This window comes from Oncorhynchus tshawytscha, linkage group LG03, assembly GCF_018296145.1.
Source record: "Oncorhynchus tshawytscha isolate Ot180627B linkage group LG03, Otsh_v2.0, whole genome shotgun sequence".
NCBI lineage: Eukaryota > Metazoa > Chordata > Actinopteri > Salmoniformes > Salmonidae > Oncorhynchus > Oncorhynchus tshawytscha.
Window position 1 is genome coordinate 55,523,986 of NC_056431.1, and position 18,411 is coordinate 55,542,396.

The 18,411-nt window shown below is 39.9% G+C and overlaps 1 protein-coding gene across 1 annotated transcript in view; it reads right to left on the reverse strand.

Annotated features, from left to right (window-relative positions):
• Positions 1-18,411, reverse strand: part of LOC112239048 (titin) — a 176,769-nt gene that overhangs the window by 108,326 nt on the left and 50,032 nt on the right. The window contains 39 exon segments of the mRNA XM_042320092.1: positions 1,082-1,291; positions 1,720-1,812; positions 2,140-2,250; positions 2,491-2,634; positions 2,837-2,974; positions 3,976-4,047; positions 4,302-4,376; positions 4,652-4,717; positions 5,198-5,272; positions 5,681-5,734; positions 7,617-7,673; positions 7,764-7,820; positions 7,949-7,975; positions 8,074-8,151; positions 8,265-8,474; positions 8,951-9,211; positions 9,308-9,575; positions 9,702-9,782; positions 9,943-10,126; positions 10,235-10,520; positions 10,651-10,764; positions 10,883-11,170; positions 11,322-11,612; positions 11,769-12,059; positions 12,216-12,500; positions 12,631-12,909; positions 13,013-13,294; positions 13,404-13,682; positions 13,807-14,094; positions 14,195-14,473; positions 14,592-14,873; positions 15,001-15,279; positions 15,454-15,735; positions 16,155-16,397; positions 16,504-16,791; positions 16,900-17,178; positions 17,289-17,567; positions 17,674-17,952; positions 18,046-18,327. Of these exon segments, the coding sequence (XP_042176026.1) occupies positions 1,082-1,291; positions 1,720-1,812; positions 2,140-2,250; positions 2,491-2,634; positions 2,837-2,974; positions 3,976-4,047; positions 4,302-4,376; positions 4,652-4,717; positions 5,198-5,272; positions 5,681-5,734; positions 7,617-7,673; positions 7,764-7,820; positions 7,949-7,975; positions 8,074-8,151; positions 8,265-8,474; positions 8,951-9,211; positions 9,308-9,575; positions 9,702-9,782; positions 9,943-10,126; positions 10,235-10,520; positions 10,651-10,764; positions 10,883-11,170; positions 11,322-11,612; positions 11,769-12,059; positions 12,216-12,500; positions 12,631-12,909; positions 13,013-13,294; positions 13,404-13,682; positions 13,807-14,094; positions 14,195-14,473; positions 14,592-14,873; positions 15,001-15,279; positions 15,454-15,735; positions 16,155-16,397; positions 16,504-16,791; positions 16,900-17,178; positions 17,289-17,567; positions 17,674-17,952; positions 18,046-18,327 (7,716 nt within the window).

Below are 18,411 nucleotides of genomic sequence, written 5' to 3' on the forward strand. Positions count from 1 at the left end.
CTTTTTTATCTGTGTCTATAGCCTTGCTTTCAGCCTTAACTACCTGATGCGTATTAGGAGACTTTTTCATAGATATTTCTTCCCTCATACTAGCACTCCCTTGCTTCATGATGGAAACTTCTTCATATTTTTGTAATTCAGTGTCCACCTTTTCATAATTTAATACTTCCAAAGATATAGTATCCTTCTTTATAGGTACACTGTCTTTTGTAGTAACTTTGGCAGCTTTCTGGACAAAATGTTCTTCTGTAGATTGAACTACTTGATGGATAGGTATATCTTCAATTGTGGCCTGTTCTGTCTTTAACTCAACTACATCAACAAAGCGAGTTCCCTTAGTTTTGATGCCTGTACCTTCTTCCTCTCTAGACACTAAACTTGCAGTGTAAACACTTTTCCTGAGAAGTGTTTCTTCTCCTTCTGTGGACGATTCATGAGACTCCCTCTGAAGAGATCTATCCTGTTTGGCTGGTAAATCTGCCTCTAGATCAGACCTAATTTCAACAGAACTTATTTCCTCTGGTTTCGCTGTAGTAAAAACCTTAGTAGCTCTATCTTTCCCCTTGGAAACCTCACTAAGAGATGGTTCATGTTTCATATCTGACTTTTTATCTTTTTGGACAGATAGTTTTTCTGGAAGGATATCTTTTATGGTCACTGAAATCTTCTGTTGGAATGTCGATGTAGTGCTATTGTCCAATATATCACATTTGTTCTTATATGACACCTCTTCATATTCATGTCCTGCTTCTTCATACTGAAAGACTTCTTCTATTGGAGGAGCTCTCTCCATCGTGTCGGAAACCTCCCACAACTCGTGAGTTTTCGAAGATCTCTTTTTCTCAGCCATCGGAAGACTAGAAGTCACTTGAAGTTCTAAAGATGTTTTTAAGAGTTCCCACCAAATGGAGGTCGCAAGAGATTAACGACAAAACACAACATAAAGACAAACATTGGGTTTAAAAACACAGATAAAAGAAAGTAGTACTGGCATGCCATTATGCACCTGATATCTACATTTGGAGGTGAAATAAAATTTTAATAAATTGAACACCACTAACATAGAGCACATTTAGAATACCTGTGTCTGGCGGAGTTCCTTTTCTTTGTGGCATAACTTCTATTTCTGAAGTTGGAACTTTCTTTTCTTCTTCCATCTCCTTTTTAGGTTTAGTAATAGGTAATTTTTCAGTAGGTTTTTTCTCAGGAACCCTCTCAACAGGTACCTTTTCAGTAGGTTTTATCTCAGGTACCCTCTCAACAGGTACAGGCTTTTGTTTGGGCTCCATTACTTGAAGCACATACAAGACACGCATTAGACATTGGCAACACAGAAGAGTGACAAAAGGGTTGTTGCATAACACAACAAATCTGACAAACAGAACGTCACGTGGCGACGCATGCGACACTTTACTTCAAACTTATTGTCAACATGTTCACAAACATAACATGACCCATATCTAAAAGAGTCTTAACAACTTATGATAAACTATAAGTCTAATATTATGTCATATTGTAACACCATTAAGTCAGCTTCATGATGATAGTTAAAGTGTTACCCTTTAAAGTGTCTAGATTGTCAAACAGACGGAAAACTGAGGAAAAAGGAGAGCCGGAATATGGTAAACTTAAGACAAAGAATAGTTCAAGAAGACTCTTAAGACATCACAGTAAACAGTATGTACGGTACAGTACATAAGTCAGTGCATAAATCCCTACCTTTTTGCGGTGTATCTTCCTTTGGCGTCACAATAACTGATTCAGGCTTTCTGGCAACCTTAAGAGGTTCTGGTTTTCTTTCTTCCACAGGAACTTAAAAGACCATTTGAGATTGTTAAAAACATGCATATACAATGAAGATATTCAAGAAAGTCATTTCAAACACAGACATTGCACAAGTCACACTCTATTGAGTGGTAAGACTGTATGACGATGATTATGACGAGACAAAATTAAGCAACTGGGGAAAATACTTTTCAGTTGTGCATAAACATTTCAAAAGACAAACTCTGTGACGTAGAAGCTAGACGATACCAAATGTGAACATAGACAAGACATAGATGTTCAAAGCTGGGGTTGGTTAGAAGAAAGCCATTAAACATTAACGGGAGAAGCATTGTTAACCTATATTGTGTATACCTTGTTCTGGCACAGGTTGCACATGAGGCTCTATGTCCTCTCTGGCCACTTTTTGAGGGATGGTAGCTGGTCTCTGCGGAGTTACCTCCTGTCTTTTTTGTGCTTCTGGCACTTCAAAGAATATGCAAATTATCAGTAATATACAATGTGCTGTGATGAAAGCACAACAAGCAGACATAAAATTGACCAAGAAAACAACAAATACGGATTCAAAATACATGACATTACATAGTCTTAAACTTTGTAATGCCACAGACAGACAAAGATGGACTGACAAACAGAAGAGTATAAAGAGCATACAAGTTGTTAAAAGACTCAGAAAGCTGCCTCCCTTTTGAGAGATACTGATACCTTGTGGTGATGGGACCTTCTTTGCAGCAGGAGTAGGCTCTGGCTCCTTATGAGAAGGAGTAGGTGCAGTCTCTGGCTTTTTAACTGCTGCTGGCGTTCCTGGTTCTGGTTTTGAAGCCTCCGGTTTCTGAGCTTTCTCAGGAACTTAAAGTAACATGCACTTTGATTTAGAGTTCACATACCAAGGTAATAATTACACTACATACAGATATGACACAAAATAAAAATGAACTTCTATGTTAGATGCTATATAAACATAATAATATATAATATACATACAATTACACAAAGGAAAGGTGACATTAGAGAGGGGAATAAATACTCCACAAGACATGACAGGAAATACCTTTGGATGGTGGACTCTCTAGTTTCTTTACAGGTGCACCCTTCGGTTCAGGTTCAACCTTAGCCACAGGTGAAACTTTAGGCTCTGGTTTTGGCTCAGCTTTTGGCTCCGCAACATGGGGTGCAGCTTGAGGGACATCTTCAAGTAATACAGACATCAACATTAGAAACTATGGGCTATCAAGAAAAACCGAGTACAAGAGTGAAAGCCATAAAAGCATGGGACAAGAGTATGATTGAGACAACTCCACTAAACTCAATGCACAAAGTGACAGAAGTGAATAAACTTAGTCACATAGGCTTATTCACACAGAATCCTTTGGGATAATAATATGCAGTGTTAGAAAGTGCTACATAGATGATTTAGAAACTGTGACATAGACAGACAAGAGACTGACAAGTGTCATGCCCTGATCTGTTTCACCTGTCTTTGTGCTTGTCTCCACCCCTCTACAGGTGTCACCCATCTTATTTATACCTGTGTTCTCAGTTTGTCTGTTGACAGTTCGTTTTGTTCATAGAACCTACCAGTGTTTTGTTTCCCGGCTCCCGCCTGTTCCTTGCTCCTGTTTTCTAGTTTCCCGGTTCAGACCGTTCTGCCTGGCCTGACCCTGCCTGTCGTCCTGTACCTTTGCCCCACTACTCTGGATTACCGACCACTGCCTGACCTGACCCTGAGCCCGCCTGTTGTTCCGGTGCCTTACACCCTCTCTGGATTAATGACCCCTGCCTGACCTGACCCTGAGCCCGCCTGTTGTTCCGGTGCCTTACACCCTCTCTGGATTAATGACCCCTGCCTGACCTGACCCTGAGCCCGCCTGTTGTTCCGGTGCCTTACACCCTCTCTGGATTAATGACCCCTGCCTGACCTGACCCTGAGCCTGTTGTTCCGGTGCCTTACACCCTCTCTGGATTAATGACCCCTGCCTGCCTTGACCTGTCGTTTGCCTGCCCCTGTTTAAAGAATAAACTTTCTTCAACACTGTCTGCACCCGGGTCATACCTTAAAACGTGATAACAAGAAGATATGGTATTAAGAGACAGACAACTGAAAATATTCAGGACAGAGACGCAACATCATAAGATCTCCAACAGCAGCAGTAGGAGCATTTCTGAAGCACATGGAAAAATGCAATATACCTTTCTTTAATGGAACCTGTTCAGGTTTCTCAGCTGGCTTATGGAAAGGTGCCTTTGCTTCTTCATGTTCTTCTAAGATATTGCAAGTGAGCAATTACATACACCAAAATAAAAGAGCACAATATTGGTTATAGAAGTCATGCAAATAAATACAAAATAATTACGGACACTATAAGTTGAAGAAAACAAGGTTCACGTACAACAACCACAAAAACAATCAACTAAAACAAACAAATTCACAGATTTAGTTAAAAGAACATTAAGAATACATGACAAACATGACAAGATCGTTAGACAAGCACATAATTTCTGATTTAAGACTATACCTTTTGGAGAGGGAAGTTTCTCTGGGACAACCTCTGCAGTTATCTTCTCCTCCACTGGCTTTTTGGCTTCAGGTACTTGGAAATATCATCACAGTGAGTACAAGTTATCACTGAGTTAATGTGTAGGGACAAATATAATTAATCTTATAATGTAATTTACAGTAGTAGACATTGGTTACTTTACACAGACAAACAGTCATGCAAAAGTAGAATATTTATAGTAAAAGCCCTTCTTTTCAAATTGAGTTTTTTTTTCAACAAGAGAGACATACTTGGGTAAGTTATCAACATGTACACACATCAACCAGATCAACACAAAAGATCATTTAGAAATGCAGATATTTAGATACCTTTATGTGGTACTGCTGCCTCAGCTGGTTTAGCCTTCTCCTCAGGTTTCTTGTGCACTTCAGAAACTTTAAAGACACTCATTGTGTTAGCCAATGTAGCAAAGCAGTATCTACTGTGGACATCCATACATTCGCATGTAAGGTACTTGCCAAAGAAGCACATATATTATGGAGGACAATACAGACAAACAGATAAGCCACTATGCGTGATCAACTTAAGAGCAAAGAATCAAATATCATAAATACTGAAAGTACAAACCAAGTTAAACTCAGCAAGACATGGAAAGAAACTGAGCATGACATGGCAGGGAAAACCTTTGACACGGTTAAAAGAAAAGCAAGCTGTAAATAGAGTTTCATAAACGACACATGAACAAAGATCACGAACTTCTTTTGCCAAAACATTGCCGACTATGTACATCACATAAAAAAAGAAGCTGTTAAAGAGTTTACCAACTGACACATGAACAAGACTATGAACATGTTTGCCAACTTTGCCTTAACATTGTTGTAAGCCAAGACAGACAAAAGTTGTTCTTTTAATACCTTTTTGTGGCATTTCCTCCCTCATTCCAACCTTCTTACTCTGGACGGACTCCTCCTCAACAGGTACTCTCGGGGCTGATAAGACAATGAGAATATATTAGTATAATTGTTCAACAAGGCACATTAGCTAAGGATAGAAGTTTACGGTTATAACACACAAATATAGACACAGAAATGAAATAACTCCTGTGGGACAACAAAGGAGAGAGAAAGACGTGGGATTTGTGACCGTGTTCCGCACACACAAACACACGCTAGCACACTATGGTACGATCACACATACAAAGAGTAGCCCATACATTCTGTTTCAAGATTTTTTTAAAGAGTGGCTCAAACATACAGACAGACAAGGATGCTTTTAAGCACCACACATGTTAATACCAATGTGGCTCAAGGTGGAACGTTAAAGATGAACCGTTTGGTCACTTGAGTTAGCTGCTAACAGACATAAACAGCAATGGTAACATCTATTCTAAGGGATACCTGTGGTTGTAGAGATTTTCTGTACTACTGTCTCTTCTGTCCAGCTTTCATACTCTAATAAAGAGTAACAATGAAGAAAAAAAATGTTTAGATGAGCAGTGGGAAATGCTGGAATATTGGTTAGGTCGTGTTACAATACTGAATAATCTTTTTAGGTGTACCAACTTGTCTAAACATGTTCAAATGAAATTGGTTAAATTGATCTTGGTTATTATTGACTGAAATGTTAGGTCATGTTACTAAGTTGTACAAACACGTACAGATGTAGGATCTTAATTTGAGCCAGTTTGCTACAGGCAGAAAATAATTGTGCAGCAACAGGAAATGTGAATTATTATGTGGATTATAATTCATGGCCAATTTTGTTGGGGTTGATACATTTTCGTAAGGAAAAATCAATTCTGAAATTACAAAGTGGAAATTACAAATTTCAGAAGCCTTTTTAAACCTCAAATACACTACAAGTTTTACATTTCCTGGGTAATAAACTCAGCAAAAAAAGAAAGGACCCTGTCTTTCAAAGATAATTTGTAGAAATCCAAATAACCCAGATCTTCATTGTAATTAGTTTAAACACGGTTTCCCATGCTTGTTCAATGAACCATAAACAATTAATGAACATGCACCTGTGGAACGGTTGTTAAGACACTAACAGCTTACACACGGTAGGCAATTAAGGTCACAGTTATGAAAACCTAGGACACTAAAGAGGCCTTTCTACTGACTCTGAAAAACACCAAAAGAAAGATGCATGCTGCAAGGAGGCATGAGGACTGCAGATGTGGCCAGGGCAATAAATTGCAATGTCTGTACTGTGAGATGCCTAAGACAGCGCTACAGGGAGACAGGACGGACAGCTGATCGACCTCGCAGTGGCAGACCACGTGTAACAACACCTGCACAGGATCGGTACAGCCGAACATCACACCTGTGGGACAGGTACAGGATGGCAACAACAACTGCCCGAGTTACACCAAGAACGCACAATCCCTCCATCAGTGCTCAGACTGTCCGCAATCGGCTGAGAGAGGCTGGACTGAGGGCTTGTAGGCCTGTTGTAAGGCAGGTTCTCACCAGACATCACCTGCAACAACGTCGCCTATGGGCACAAACCCACCATCGCTGGACCAGACTGAACTGGCAAAAAGTTATCTTCACTGACGAGTTGCAGTTTTGTCTCACCAGGGGTGATGTTCAGATTCGCGTTGATCATAGAAGGAATGAGCGTTACACCAAGGCCTGTACTCTGGAGCGGGATCGATTTGGAGGTGGAGGGTCCATCATGGTCTGGGGCGGTGTGTCACAGCATCATCGGACTGAGCGTGTTGTCATTGCAGGCAATCTCAACGCTGTGCGTTACAGGGAAGACATCCTCCTCCTTCGTGTGGTACCCTTCCTGTAGGCTCCTCCTGACATGACCCTCCAGCATGACAATGGTGGAAGAGTGGGGTAACATCTGACAACAAGAACTGGCAACTCTGGTGCAGTCCATGAGGAGGAGATGCACTGCAGTACTTAATGCAGCTGGTGGCCACACCAGATACTGACTGTTACTTTTGATTTTGACCCCCCCTTTGTTCAGCGACACATAATTCCATTTCTGTTAGTCACATGTCTGTGGAACTTGTTCGGTTTATGTCTCAGTTGTTGAATCTTGTTATGTTCATACAAATATTTACACATGTTAAGTTTGTTGAAAATAAACGCAGTTGGCAGTGAGAGGACATTTCTTTTTTTGCTGAGTTTATGCAAAAGCGTGAATAATTGTGAAAACATGGAGATAGTTAAATTGATGATGGTGATGGTTACTATTAATATATTAATATGATGTAAATCTTGCACAATAATCAAACATTTGTGAATTATTTTATGATGATTTTAGTGGTTTGATGGTGATGGAAAGACGCTTAATATAAAAGAATGCAAGGCCATATACCTCTCATTTCCACCTCTCTCACTTCCATCTCTTCTTCATAATAGTATTCAGAAGATTCTTTAAAAAAAACATAGATGTTGAGTTCTCATATTAATTAGGTTAGTTTAGATTTATATAATTAATGCCAATCTTATGTCCCATTCTTACCTTTTAGAGTAACTGAAGATGGCATATCAGGGATTCGTATTGATGAATCAGGGACATCTAACGGATGTTGAATTTGGTTTAAATATCAAAGATACAGTATACAGTATAAGTTACATATTTAAGATACGTTGACTAGGAATTGTGATACATTTGAGAGGTTGTGTAGCTAGAAATCAAATACTTACCATGGGGTACCCCTGCTAATTCAATTTCTGTGAAAAAGGAAGATGAAATATTAAAAACTGAATTAAGGCCACTATGAGATACAGACAGCTGGAAAACAAAAACAAATGCTAACAACTATACCGACCTTTGTCTGAAAGATAAAGCTCAGCTGTGCTTTTAGCTTCCCCTCTGGGCTCCAACCTCACAATGACCGAGTAAACGCCTAAAGGATTAGTCATGAAGATTTAATGATTTAATAATCCATTCTGATGTATTCATCTGGGTAACGAGAATAAAGAAATCCATAAAATGCTTGTTTGACGCAACTCTACACACCTTCATCTTCATTGGTTACATTGCGGATGATCATAAAGTGTCTTCTGCCTTCGCTTCTGAAGTTATACTTTGGGCACTCTCTGAGTTCCCAAGTGTCTTTGTACCATGTAACGATGGCATTGTCGAAAGACACCTCACATTCGAAGGTGGCTGCTTGGCGTTCGCCCACCACAATGTTCTGGATACGTTTGGTGAAGTGAATTTGTTCAGCTAAAACAGATAATGTGTTGATGAATTTAGTTCGATTTTAATACTTCTGGTTATTCTCATAATTCAAACTCATTGTGCAAATTCAAGTCAAATTAGACAATGGAGAATAGATATGCAGTTAGAAGTGTTCAACAGATCATGATGGGTGATTCAATAAGATGAAAGTAGAGACAAAAAGTCAAAAAGGCAAGAAAGAAAGAAAGAAAGACAGAAATGTTGGTTTGTGGCAAAGTTCCAAGACCAACAAGTGTAAGAAAGTAGAACAAATGTTATCAGAGAGTTCCAGGAAGAAAAAGAGTACGCCAAATCAAAAGTGAAAAAAAGAGAAAAAGAGTGAAAAAAACAACATTTAAAGATTAGTGACAAAATAAGTGATGAAGAAAAAAAGAGGTTAGTTTGGGGTGATCTTCTCCACTCTACAACATGATGGGAGATGCAACAGCAACCAATTATTATGTGGTTTAATCTATACACACCTTCAACCCATAGATCTGCAGTTGATTCAAGGTTGTCATATCTACAGGCATAGCGTCCGTGGTCTTCTGGTTGGATGTCTTTAATCGACAGCCTCTGAATCTTGTTGACCACCTCATGCGAGTATCTGCCCTTCATTTCTAAAAGCTTTCCATTCTTAAACCACTGTGTTTTGACATTAGGGATAGAAAACTGGCAAGACAGTGTACATGTTTGCCCCTCCTTACACACAACTTCCTCCAGATGTTTCTCAATCTCAGGCTCTGTAAAGACACAACGAACAAATATGCATGTCGGTCAGTATTTACAGATACAGTATAAAGGACTGTATAAACAAATGCAGAACCATAGATACCTACCGATAACAGTCAGTTTGGCACTGGAGATATGTGGGCCACATACAACACGGTAGTTGCCCTGGTCTTTGGTTTGACACTGCTTGATCTTCAGAATGTGACTGTCACCAACAATGTTGATTTCGTATTTTTCATTGTTGTCAAGCTTCTGAGTTCCCTTGTACCAGGACAGGGTGATCTCTGGAAAGTTGATCTTGATGTCACACTCAAAGGTGGCAACCTTGTTGGTGACTGTAGATTGATCTGTTATGTCCTTATTCACGGTGACAGGCTGCAAACAAATAAAGAAGACATATGTGCTTAGACATTCATGTCAATAAATATGCATATAATACATGATAATTACTGCTGTTGTCATTGTCAGACATTTCATTGTGGTAGCTAATGAGGAACCTACCTCAGTACGTTCCATTCTCTTTTGCAAATCAGCCACAAGAGCAGCCAAATCCTCGTCCGATTCTCTCTCTCTCTCCAGTTCCTAAATCACATCAAAACACAAAGCAGAACTAGTTATTGTGTGGCCATTATTTCTTTAAAAAAGCAACAACATTCTGTATTGTATGACTACTGTTGTGTTCTGAAGAAAAGACTAAGCCATTAAATTCAATTGAATACAACTTTATGTTAAATTAATTTACCGGTCTTCCACTTTCTTCTGCTTTCTCCCTCTTCAGCTGCTCAATGGCCTGAAGAAGTCCACGATAGTCTGTAATTCCATACATGCGGGCATATTTCTCATACTCCTTAGGGTCCACATTTCTGAGCAACTCTACAATGTCAATGTCTTTCTCTTCCTGGGGACTCTTCTGCTTAGATGGAGTCCTGTGGAGGAAGAAAAATAGAAGAGGAAGGCATGGCAAATATTATTTGTACAGTTTCTTGTGGAATGTGAAAGGTAGAGACACAATTGTCAAAGAGAGATTCACTTACTTCTTCAGTTTTGCTCTGAAGTCTCCCTCAACTCCGACAACCTCTTTCCTTTCCTCAACATGCATGTCGGTGTTGCATTCTATTTCTCCAGCTTTGTTAGTTGCAACACATCTGTACTGTCCGGAGTCAGACTTTGTTATTTCTCTGATCTCTAACTTGGCATCTGGGCCTTTCTGCTCAATAGTGATGCGACCACCATGAGTGATCTGCCTCCACTTGCCCTTCATCCATTTCACGTTAGGAATGGGATCACCTCCAACCTTAGCGATGAACGTTGCAGTGCCCTCTGTAAATGAACGCAACATATTGAAGACATCATTTACAATGGAAATGGTAGATTGTCCAATGTTTAAACAATGTGGGTTGTCAATTGAATAGTAATTATATGCTTCTAAATCTCTTTTCATCACACTTACTCTCGGCTACATGGCAAGGCTTGGGCTCCTCGATGAAGAACAAGTTGTCCAGTTTCTTTACTGGTGCTGCTGTTGATTCATCTTCAGCGGGTTTAGGTGCTGCTTTGGATTTCTCTGCAATAAAGCATAATTCAAGAAGTCTGTTATAAAAACCATAATCATTCATTCATAACAGCTGATTCCACAAGTTACTGGATATGACTTGAATCAAAATATGGTCCAGAAGATGTACCTTTGATTGTCACTTTGGCCTTGCAGAATTCACTACCAGCTTCATTGGTAGCCTTGCAGAGATAGTCCCCTGCATCATTCTTTGATACGCGCATGACCTCCAAAGAGGCAACGTCATCGGCAAAAATGATTTTAGTGCTGGAAGTGTTTTTCAAGTCTTTTCTGTCCTTCATCCACTGAATCTTCATAGGAGGGGATCCATGGACATGACAGCTAAGATGCAGGTTCTCTCCCTCGGTCAGCGTGGCAGGTTTGAGAGTGGGGTCAAATGTAGGGGGCTTCTTGTGTTCTGGGAAAATAGGGAAGAGTCATGGAAAAACATACATGGGACACATAGTAGAGATGCATACAAAAGTTATGTACATCTCGTTTTCTATGGAGAAACACAATCAAATAATATTAATATTATTATTAATATAGTTATATTAATATGGACCTACCAGTTATGGTAACTGTCACTTCGCAAGAGGCAGTGCCAGCTTCATTGGTGGCTTTGCAGGTATACCTGCCACAGTCTGAGACTTCGGAGCTCTTGATACACAACACAGCCACATTGCTCTTGAAGGACATGTCATAGTGATCAGAGCTGTGCCTCTCAATGTCATCTTTGTACCAATTGATGGTCATGGGCTGAGAACCAGACAAACGTGCCTCTATTTTCACCATCTTGCCCTCTGTATCCTCAAGTGTCTTTGTGGGCTTTTTGGTGAAGGTAGGTGGGATTTTGCGCTCTGAAAATAAATACAAAAGAATGAATGGTTTCTGAAACAAGATTGCAGTGGTCATGTTAGGTGTCACGTAAGCAAACAAAGTACTATAAAAAAAATGTCTCTCAAGAAACTAAATGTCTCTCAAGGACTAAAATTGGGTGCCAGTGGGCCAAATACCTTTGACAGTAATTTCAGTGGAACAAGAGTCCTTTCCAATGTCATTAGTGGCATGGCAAAAGTAGCGGCCAGAGTCTGCTTTAGCTGCTTTCAATATAGTAAGGTGTGGGGTGTTATCCACGCAGGACATCTTGTAATTTCCTCCTGATCGAATATCTTTGTGATCCTTTGACCAAGTGACTTTTATTGGCAAAGATCCAGTCATGTGGCATTCCAATTCCACACTATCACCCACTGAAATGTCCACCATGGGTGACAGCTTTTTATCAAAGACAGGGGGATATCTTGGCTCTAAAAGTTCCAATGATGGGAAAGAGGTGGAACATACAGCATACTTTGAAATGAAAGCATTGATATTGTACAATATGACATGGTACTAATACAGAACGTGCACTGTCTCTCAGTCAGCAAGCAAAAAACTACTTCTTTGAAGAAAAACCGACCGACCTTGAAGAGTGAGTTTGGCTCTGCAGGATGCAGTCCCAACGCTGTTGGTAGCAACACAAGTGTATTCCCCAGAGTGTCTCATTTCACCTCTGGTTATTTTTAGGGCAGCAGTGTTATCATCATAACTCATGGTATAGTCGGTGGATTTCAGAGTTTCACCGTCTTTAAACCAAGAGACCTCAATGGGCGAGGAGCCTGCCACGCGGCACTCAAATTTGACTTCCATTCCTTCAGTCTGTTGAAGACTGGTTATTTTCTTGGGGAAGGTAGGTGGCGTTTTTGCCTCTGAAAATAGGATAGTTCAACAAACAATATAATACTAATCGTTAATTTCAGAAACAATGATGCAGAGTCAAAACGGAATATCTCCAGATTAAAAAGAGAACATTCCTAAATAAAAGATGGCGGGCATCACCTTGGACCGAGAGGCGGCAAGTGGATGAGGCTGTTCCTATGTTGTTTTCTGCTTTGCATGTGTATTCACCAATATCGGCCTTGGTTGCTTTGCTCAGTTTCAAGCAAGCAATTCCTTTGGAATATTCTATTTTGCAAGTGGGGCTGGACCTCACTTTTCCGTCAGCCTTAAACCAAGCCACCTTTATTTCAGGGGTTCCGCCCACATGGCATTTCAAACAAACTGCATCACCAGCAGTCACTTCCATTGGCTCCAAATTCTCAATGAAATAAGGTGGTTCTAAAGTGACAGATATAAAGTGTTAAATCAGAAACATGCACATCAGATATATACTGTATAGGACAATCCCAATACATTACCAGATCAACTTAGGTAAACTAACCTAAGATGGACACTTGTGCTTTGCAGGTATCCTTTCCAGCATCATTGGAAACTTCACAAGCGTATTCCCCACTTGCTTCCTTATCATCGGTGTTTAAACACTCCAGGATGCAGGAGGTCTCAGTGGTAGTGACATTGTGCTTATAAGAAGAATATAGCTGTTTTCCGTCCTTATACCAGGTGACAAATATCTTTGGGGTTCCAGAGTATGTGCACTCAAGTACCAATGATTTACCCTTTTCAACAGAATGGTCCTTCAGCTTCTTAACAAAGCACGCAGGTTCTGAGTTAAATCATACAGAAGTTTGTTAGTCCATATACTGATTAATTTTGTTTTAATTCTGTTAATAAAATCTGTAATAATACATTTAAAAATTATATTATTGACCAACCTTTCACAGACAGGTTAACTGGGCAACTTTCCTTTCCAGCATCATTAATAATCTGGCATGTATACTCTCCAGCGTGGGATTTGTCAATTTTGAATAGCTCCATTGTAGCTGTACTGTCCCGCAGAGCAATTTCATAGCCTTTTCCAGACAAAATTTCCTTGGTGCCTCTGAACCACTTCAGTTTCAGTGGGGCACTTCCTTTGACAATTGCTGAGAACAAAACATTTGTGCCAGGCATTGCTTCCAATGGCTGAGGTGGCATCACGAAAGAAGGAGGTTCTAAATACAAAAAATACATACTTTTAGCTTGCCGACATCTAACATTAAATCAGTCACTTCACAAAGCAATAGTCATTATGAAGGCCAAACATGTACTGTAGATTCAAACCTCCTATTTACTGACCTTTCACAATGAAAGAGGCACTGGTCTCATTGGTTCCTGCCTTGTTTACAGCTTTGCATTTATACACTCCAGAGTCTGACAACTTAAGAGTGGGCACTTTGAGCATGCAGGTGTTGTCACTGAATGTAATCTCATAGTTTGGTCCAGTTTTGATCTCCTCTCCATCATGGTACCAGGTAATGGTGAAAGGTGCGGAACCAGAGACTTTGCAGTCCATTTCACCAGCTTTTCCAACAATAGGTTGATAATCCTTCAATTTCCTTGTAAATGTTGGAGGTATAGTTTTATCTGTTATAGAAGGACAAGGTTAGTAACCAGTGCATTAGGAAAAACACTAGGCAATTAGGCAAATGTCATACTATACTGTGTATAGGAAGTGGCCACCAACCTAGTACAGTGAGGTTTAATTTGGTGAGATCACTGCCAACCTCATTTTTGACCTCAAATGTATATTCTCCTGTGTCAACTTTTTCTGCAGACAAAACTTTTAAGCTGGAGATCATCTTTGAGAATGAGATTTTGTACTTCTGTCCAGAGGAGAGTTCGACTCCATCCTTAAACCATTTTGGTTTCAGCTCTGGTGTCCCCGACACTTTGACTTCTAGAGCTGCAATATCACCTGCAGTCACACTGAAAGACTCTGGTCTCTCTACAACTTTAGCTGGTTCTGAAAATAAAGAACATGAAAAGAGGTGTGCTTACAGAAACTGAATAATTTTAAAAAGCAATGACTGGGGGGGGGGGTGAACTAAGCGAATTAAGAAAGAAAATTGAATTGTACAAACCTAATACAGTCAAGTTAGCAAAACATTCCACAACTCCGGCATCATTTCTGAGTTGGCAGGTGTATTTGCCCATTGCCAGTAAATCTGCTTTAAAGACTTTAAGAGTGACCTGGTTGTTGTCAAAGGTAATTTTCCGGTTGTCACCATCTCTGAGAATGTGATCCTTATCCTGTACCCAAGACGCGGTCATTGGCTGAGAGCCTTTGACATTGGCCGTCAGGGTGACTTCTTCACCCAATATACATGTCATATTCGACAATTTCTTCACAAAAGTTGGTGGTTCTGAGAGAGGACAAACACGGTGAGGAGAAAAAAAACATAATGAGGGAGTAGTTCATGGTTAAAAGCTGGAACATCAATTATCGAAATAAAATTAAAAAATACCCACAGATGATGCAATTCTACTAACCTCTGAGTTGAATTGTAGTACGGCATGTTTCATATCCTACACTGTTTGATGCCTTGCACTCATACTCTCCAACATCTGAGGCTTCCAATCCAATTATATGAAGAGTGGCAGAGGTACCCTCATTCACCATCTTATATTTCCTACTTTCTTTTAGTGGTGTTTTATCTTTGGACCAGGTAATCTCAAAGGGTGCTGTGCCAATTATCTCACAGTGTAGGCTAGCATCCTTTCCTTTCATTCCTTCAATTGGCTGAGGTACTTTGAGGAAAGATGGTGGGTCTACAAAACATTGAGAATCGTTAAGAAGCAGCTCTCTTTGTTACATGCAGCAAAGCCTCAAATTCATACTGACGTAATACCACCAACAGACACTATACTAATGTTAGATTATTATGGAATATATAATGTAATATGGAAAATATCAAAACCCAATGTCATTGATCACTGGCTAACCTTTGACTGTAAGGGTTGTGCTGCAGCTTATGCTTCCAGCTTCGTTGGTTGCTTCACAAGTGTAGACTCCATTGTCTTCAAATCTTGTGGTGTGCAGCTCAAGTACTGCCATTGAGTCAACAAATGAGGTTCTATAGTTGTCACCTTCTGTGATCTTAGTGTCATTTTTGAACCATTGCATTCGCAGAGAGGGCGCACCCGTAACTTTGCATTCAAGACGGAGTGGCTCGCACTTCTTCACAAACTTTGTGACTGGCAATTTCAGCACAAATTCAGGAGGTTCTGCAAAGCCAAAATATAGCAAAATTAGGTTATTGAAGCACATGCAACGTGACAAAGTGAAATTATATGAGGCTTGGAATGAACTGCAAAAAGAGGTGATTTGATGACTTGATGGATCTGTTAAGGATTAAAGCCAAGATGAATTTGAAAAGGGAAATGGGAAGCATGATACATGGTGGACAAACAGTTGTTGATGTGATGGAGGTGTTGGTGAAGGTGCTGTGAACTGCTGAAGGAACTGTGAAAAGGAGGTGCTGGAGGAGCTGTGAAAATGCAAAACAATTGAGCACAGATAAAAGCATTCGAGGACAGACGGAACGATGGAAGCCAATCGAGGAAAGATGGAAGCCAAGGCAAGAGTTTAAATAAGAGCATGTTCCAACCTTTTACTGTTAAATTGGCACTACATCTTTCAGTGCCGGCATCATTGCTAACTTGACAAGAGTAAACTCCACTCTGCAAAACTCCAACTGAGTAAAGATCTAAGAAGCAAGATAATCCTTCCAGTCCGGTAAAACATGATGGTCCAGTGATCAATTCAGTGTCATCCTTGAACCATTTCACTGCGAAAGGAGGTGTTCCTTTAAACGTGCTCTTAAATCGCACGTTGGAGTTAGGAAGGGCTGCCTGGGGCTCAGGCAGCAGCACAAAGCTTGGCGGCTCTAAAGATGCATTTGAAAAGAAACAATAGCAACCAAGTTAATCAGCTGGCCTGACCCTTTCACGAGAGAAAAATATGAATTTGATATAAATGTTATAAATTCTGACCTTTCACCCTTAGTGCCCCACTACATTCAACGCTTCCTGCTGTATTTGTTAGTTTGCAAGAGTAAGTGCCGGCATCAACTCTCTCTAACTGTTCGATTTCCAAAGACACAGAATTGTCTTGACGAACAAGTTTATATTTTCCACCAACGGAAATGTTGTTTCCATCTTTCTGCCATTCCACAGTAATGGGAAGGGACCCAGATATTTTGCAGCCAATTTGAACAAATGTTCCCAATATTTCCTGTATTTCACTCATTGGTTTGGTGAAGCTTGGGGGAATAGTTTGTTCTGTTTTCACAAGAGCAACAACAAAATAGTCAAAACCATATGCATTACATATCATGTAATAACCAGTATACTGGTATAATTTGTTTCAATACAAGATTTTGCACTGACCTAGTACAATCAACTTGACTTTGCAACTGCAGGTATCAATGTGGTTTGAGACCTCAAATTGATAGTTGCCTGCATCCTCCTTTTGTGTAGTCTGAATTTTAAGGCTACTAAGGTTGTTCTCGAAGCTAAGTTTGTGCTGTGGACTTGACTTGAGCTCTTTGCCATCTTTAGTCCACTTCACTTTGAGCTCCGGACTGCCTGCCACTTTGCACTCTAAACTGACTGGATCCCCAATAGTTACTTTCATCACTTCTGGTTTCTCTGTAATCTGAGGTGGTTCTAAAATGCATAGAAATATCAATTTTCTGTTAAAATCCATACATTTCAAAGACAGACCTGACCAAAATTAAAACAAATATCTAGCTAGCATACTAAAAGAAAAGACAAACCTTGCACCATGAGGGTTGCAAAGCACTTGTCCTGTCCAGCATCATTTGCCACCTGGCAGGTATATTTCCCACTGTGATGGGCCTCACAGACCGGAATCCTTAGAGTTGCCACATTATTCTCAAATGTCCGTTCAATTTTAGGATCTTCCAAGATCCAGTTCTCATCTCTTTGCCATTGCACAGACAGAGATGGTGACCCAGTGACAACACACTGAAATTCAGCCGATTTGCCCAAAACAGTGGCTACATTTTCAATTTTCTTCACAAATGATGGTCGATCTAACATCAAACCAAGGAACAATTATTAGTTATTTAAAGTAAGAATGTGTTGTCATCATGGAAGTTACGTAATCTATCACAAGAGTATATGTTTTAAGTAACTAACCTTTTATACGAAGTGTAGTTCTACAAGAACAACTTCCAACCTCATTTGAGACAGTACACTGGTATTCACCAACATCTACACCATCACATTTCTGGATCTCAAGATTCAGAATGTCCTGTACTTGTGAGAAACTGTGCTTTGTGCTGGATTTAATTTCCTTTAAATCCTTATGCCACATGACCTCAAACGGACCTGTGCCAATGACTTGGCACTCTAAAGAGGCATTTGAGCCCTTCACAATATCCGCAGTTGATAATTGTTTAACAAAGGATGGTGGCTCTGAGGTAGAGAAAACAGACAATTAACTCAACGAAGTCTGAATCATATAAAAGTTTGAAAATATAAAATTTTTCCTAAAAAGACTAAACCAACCTTTCACTTTCAATTCCATATTGCAGCTTTCACTGCCGGCTTCATTACGGGCCTCACAATAGTATATTCCACTGTCCTTAGTATCAGCACCACAAATATCTAGGGTTACTATGTTGTTATCAAAGAACATCTTGTATTTGTCACTTGGACTTATCTCGTTCCCATCTCTGAACCAGTATATATCAATCTCTGGAGTTCCAGTCACCTGGCATTCAAATGTTTTACTTTGCCCAGGTTTCACCACTGACACGCCGTCAGGTTTTCGTGTGAACTTTGGAGGCTCTATATAAAATAAAGTAAACATAATAAGTATAGTATTGGTCCAATTCAAAAACAAACATCAAGAAGGTAAAGAATAACAGACAA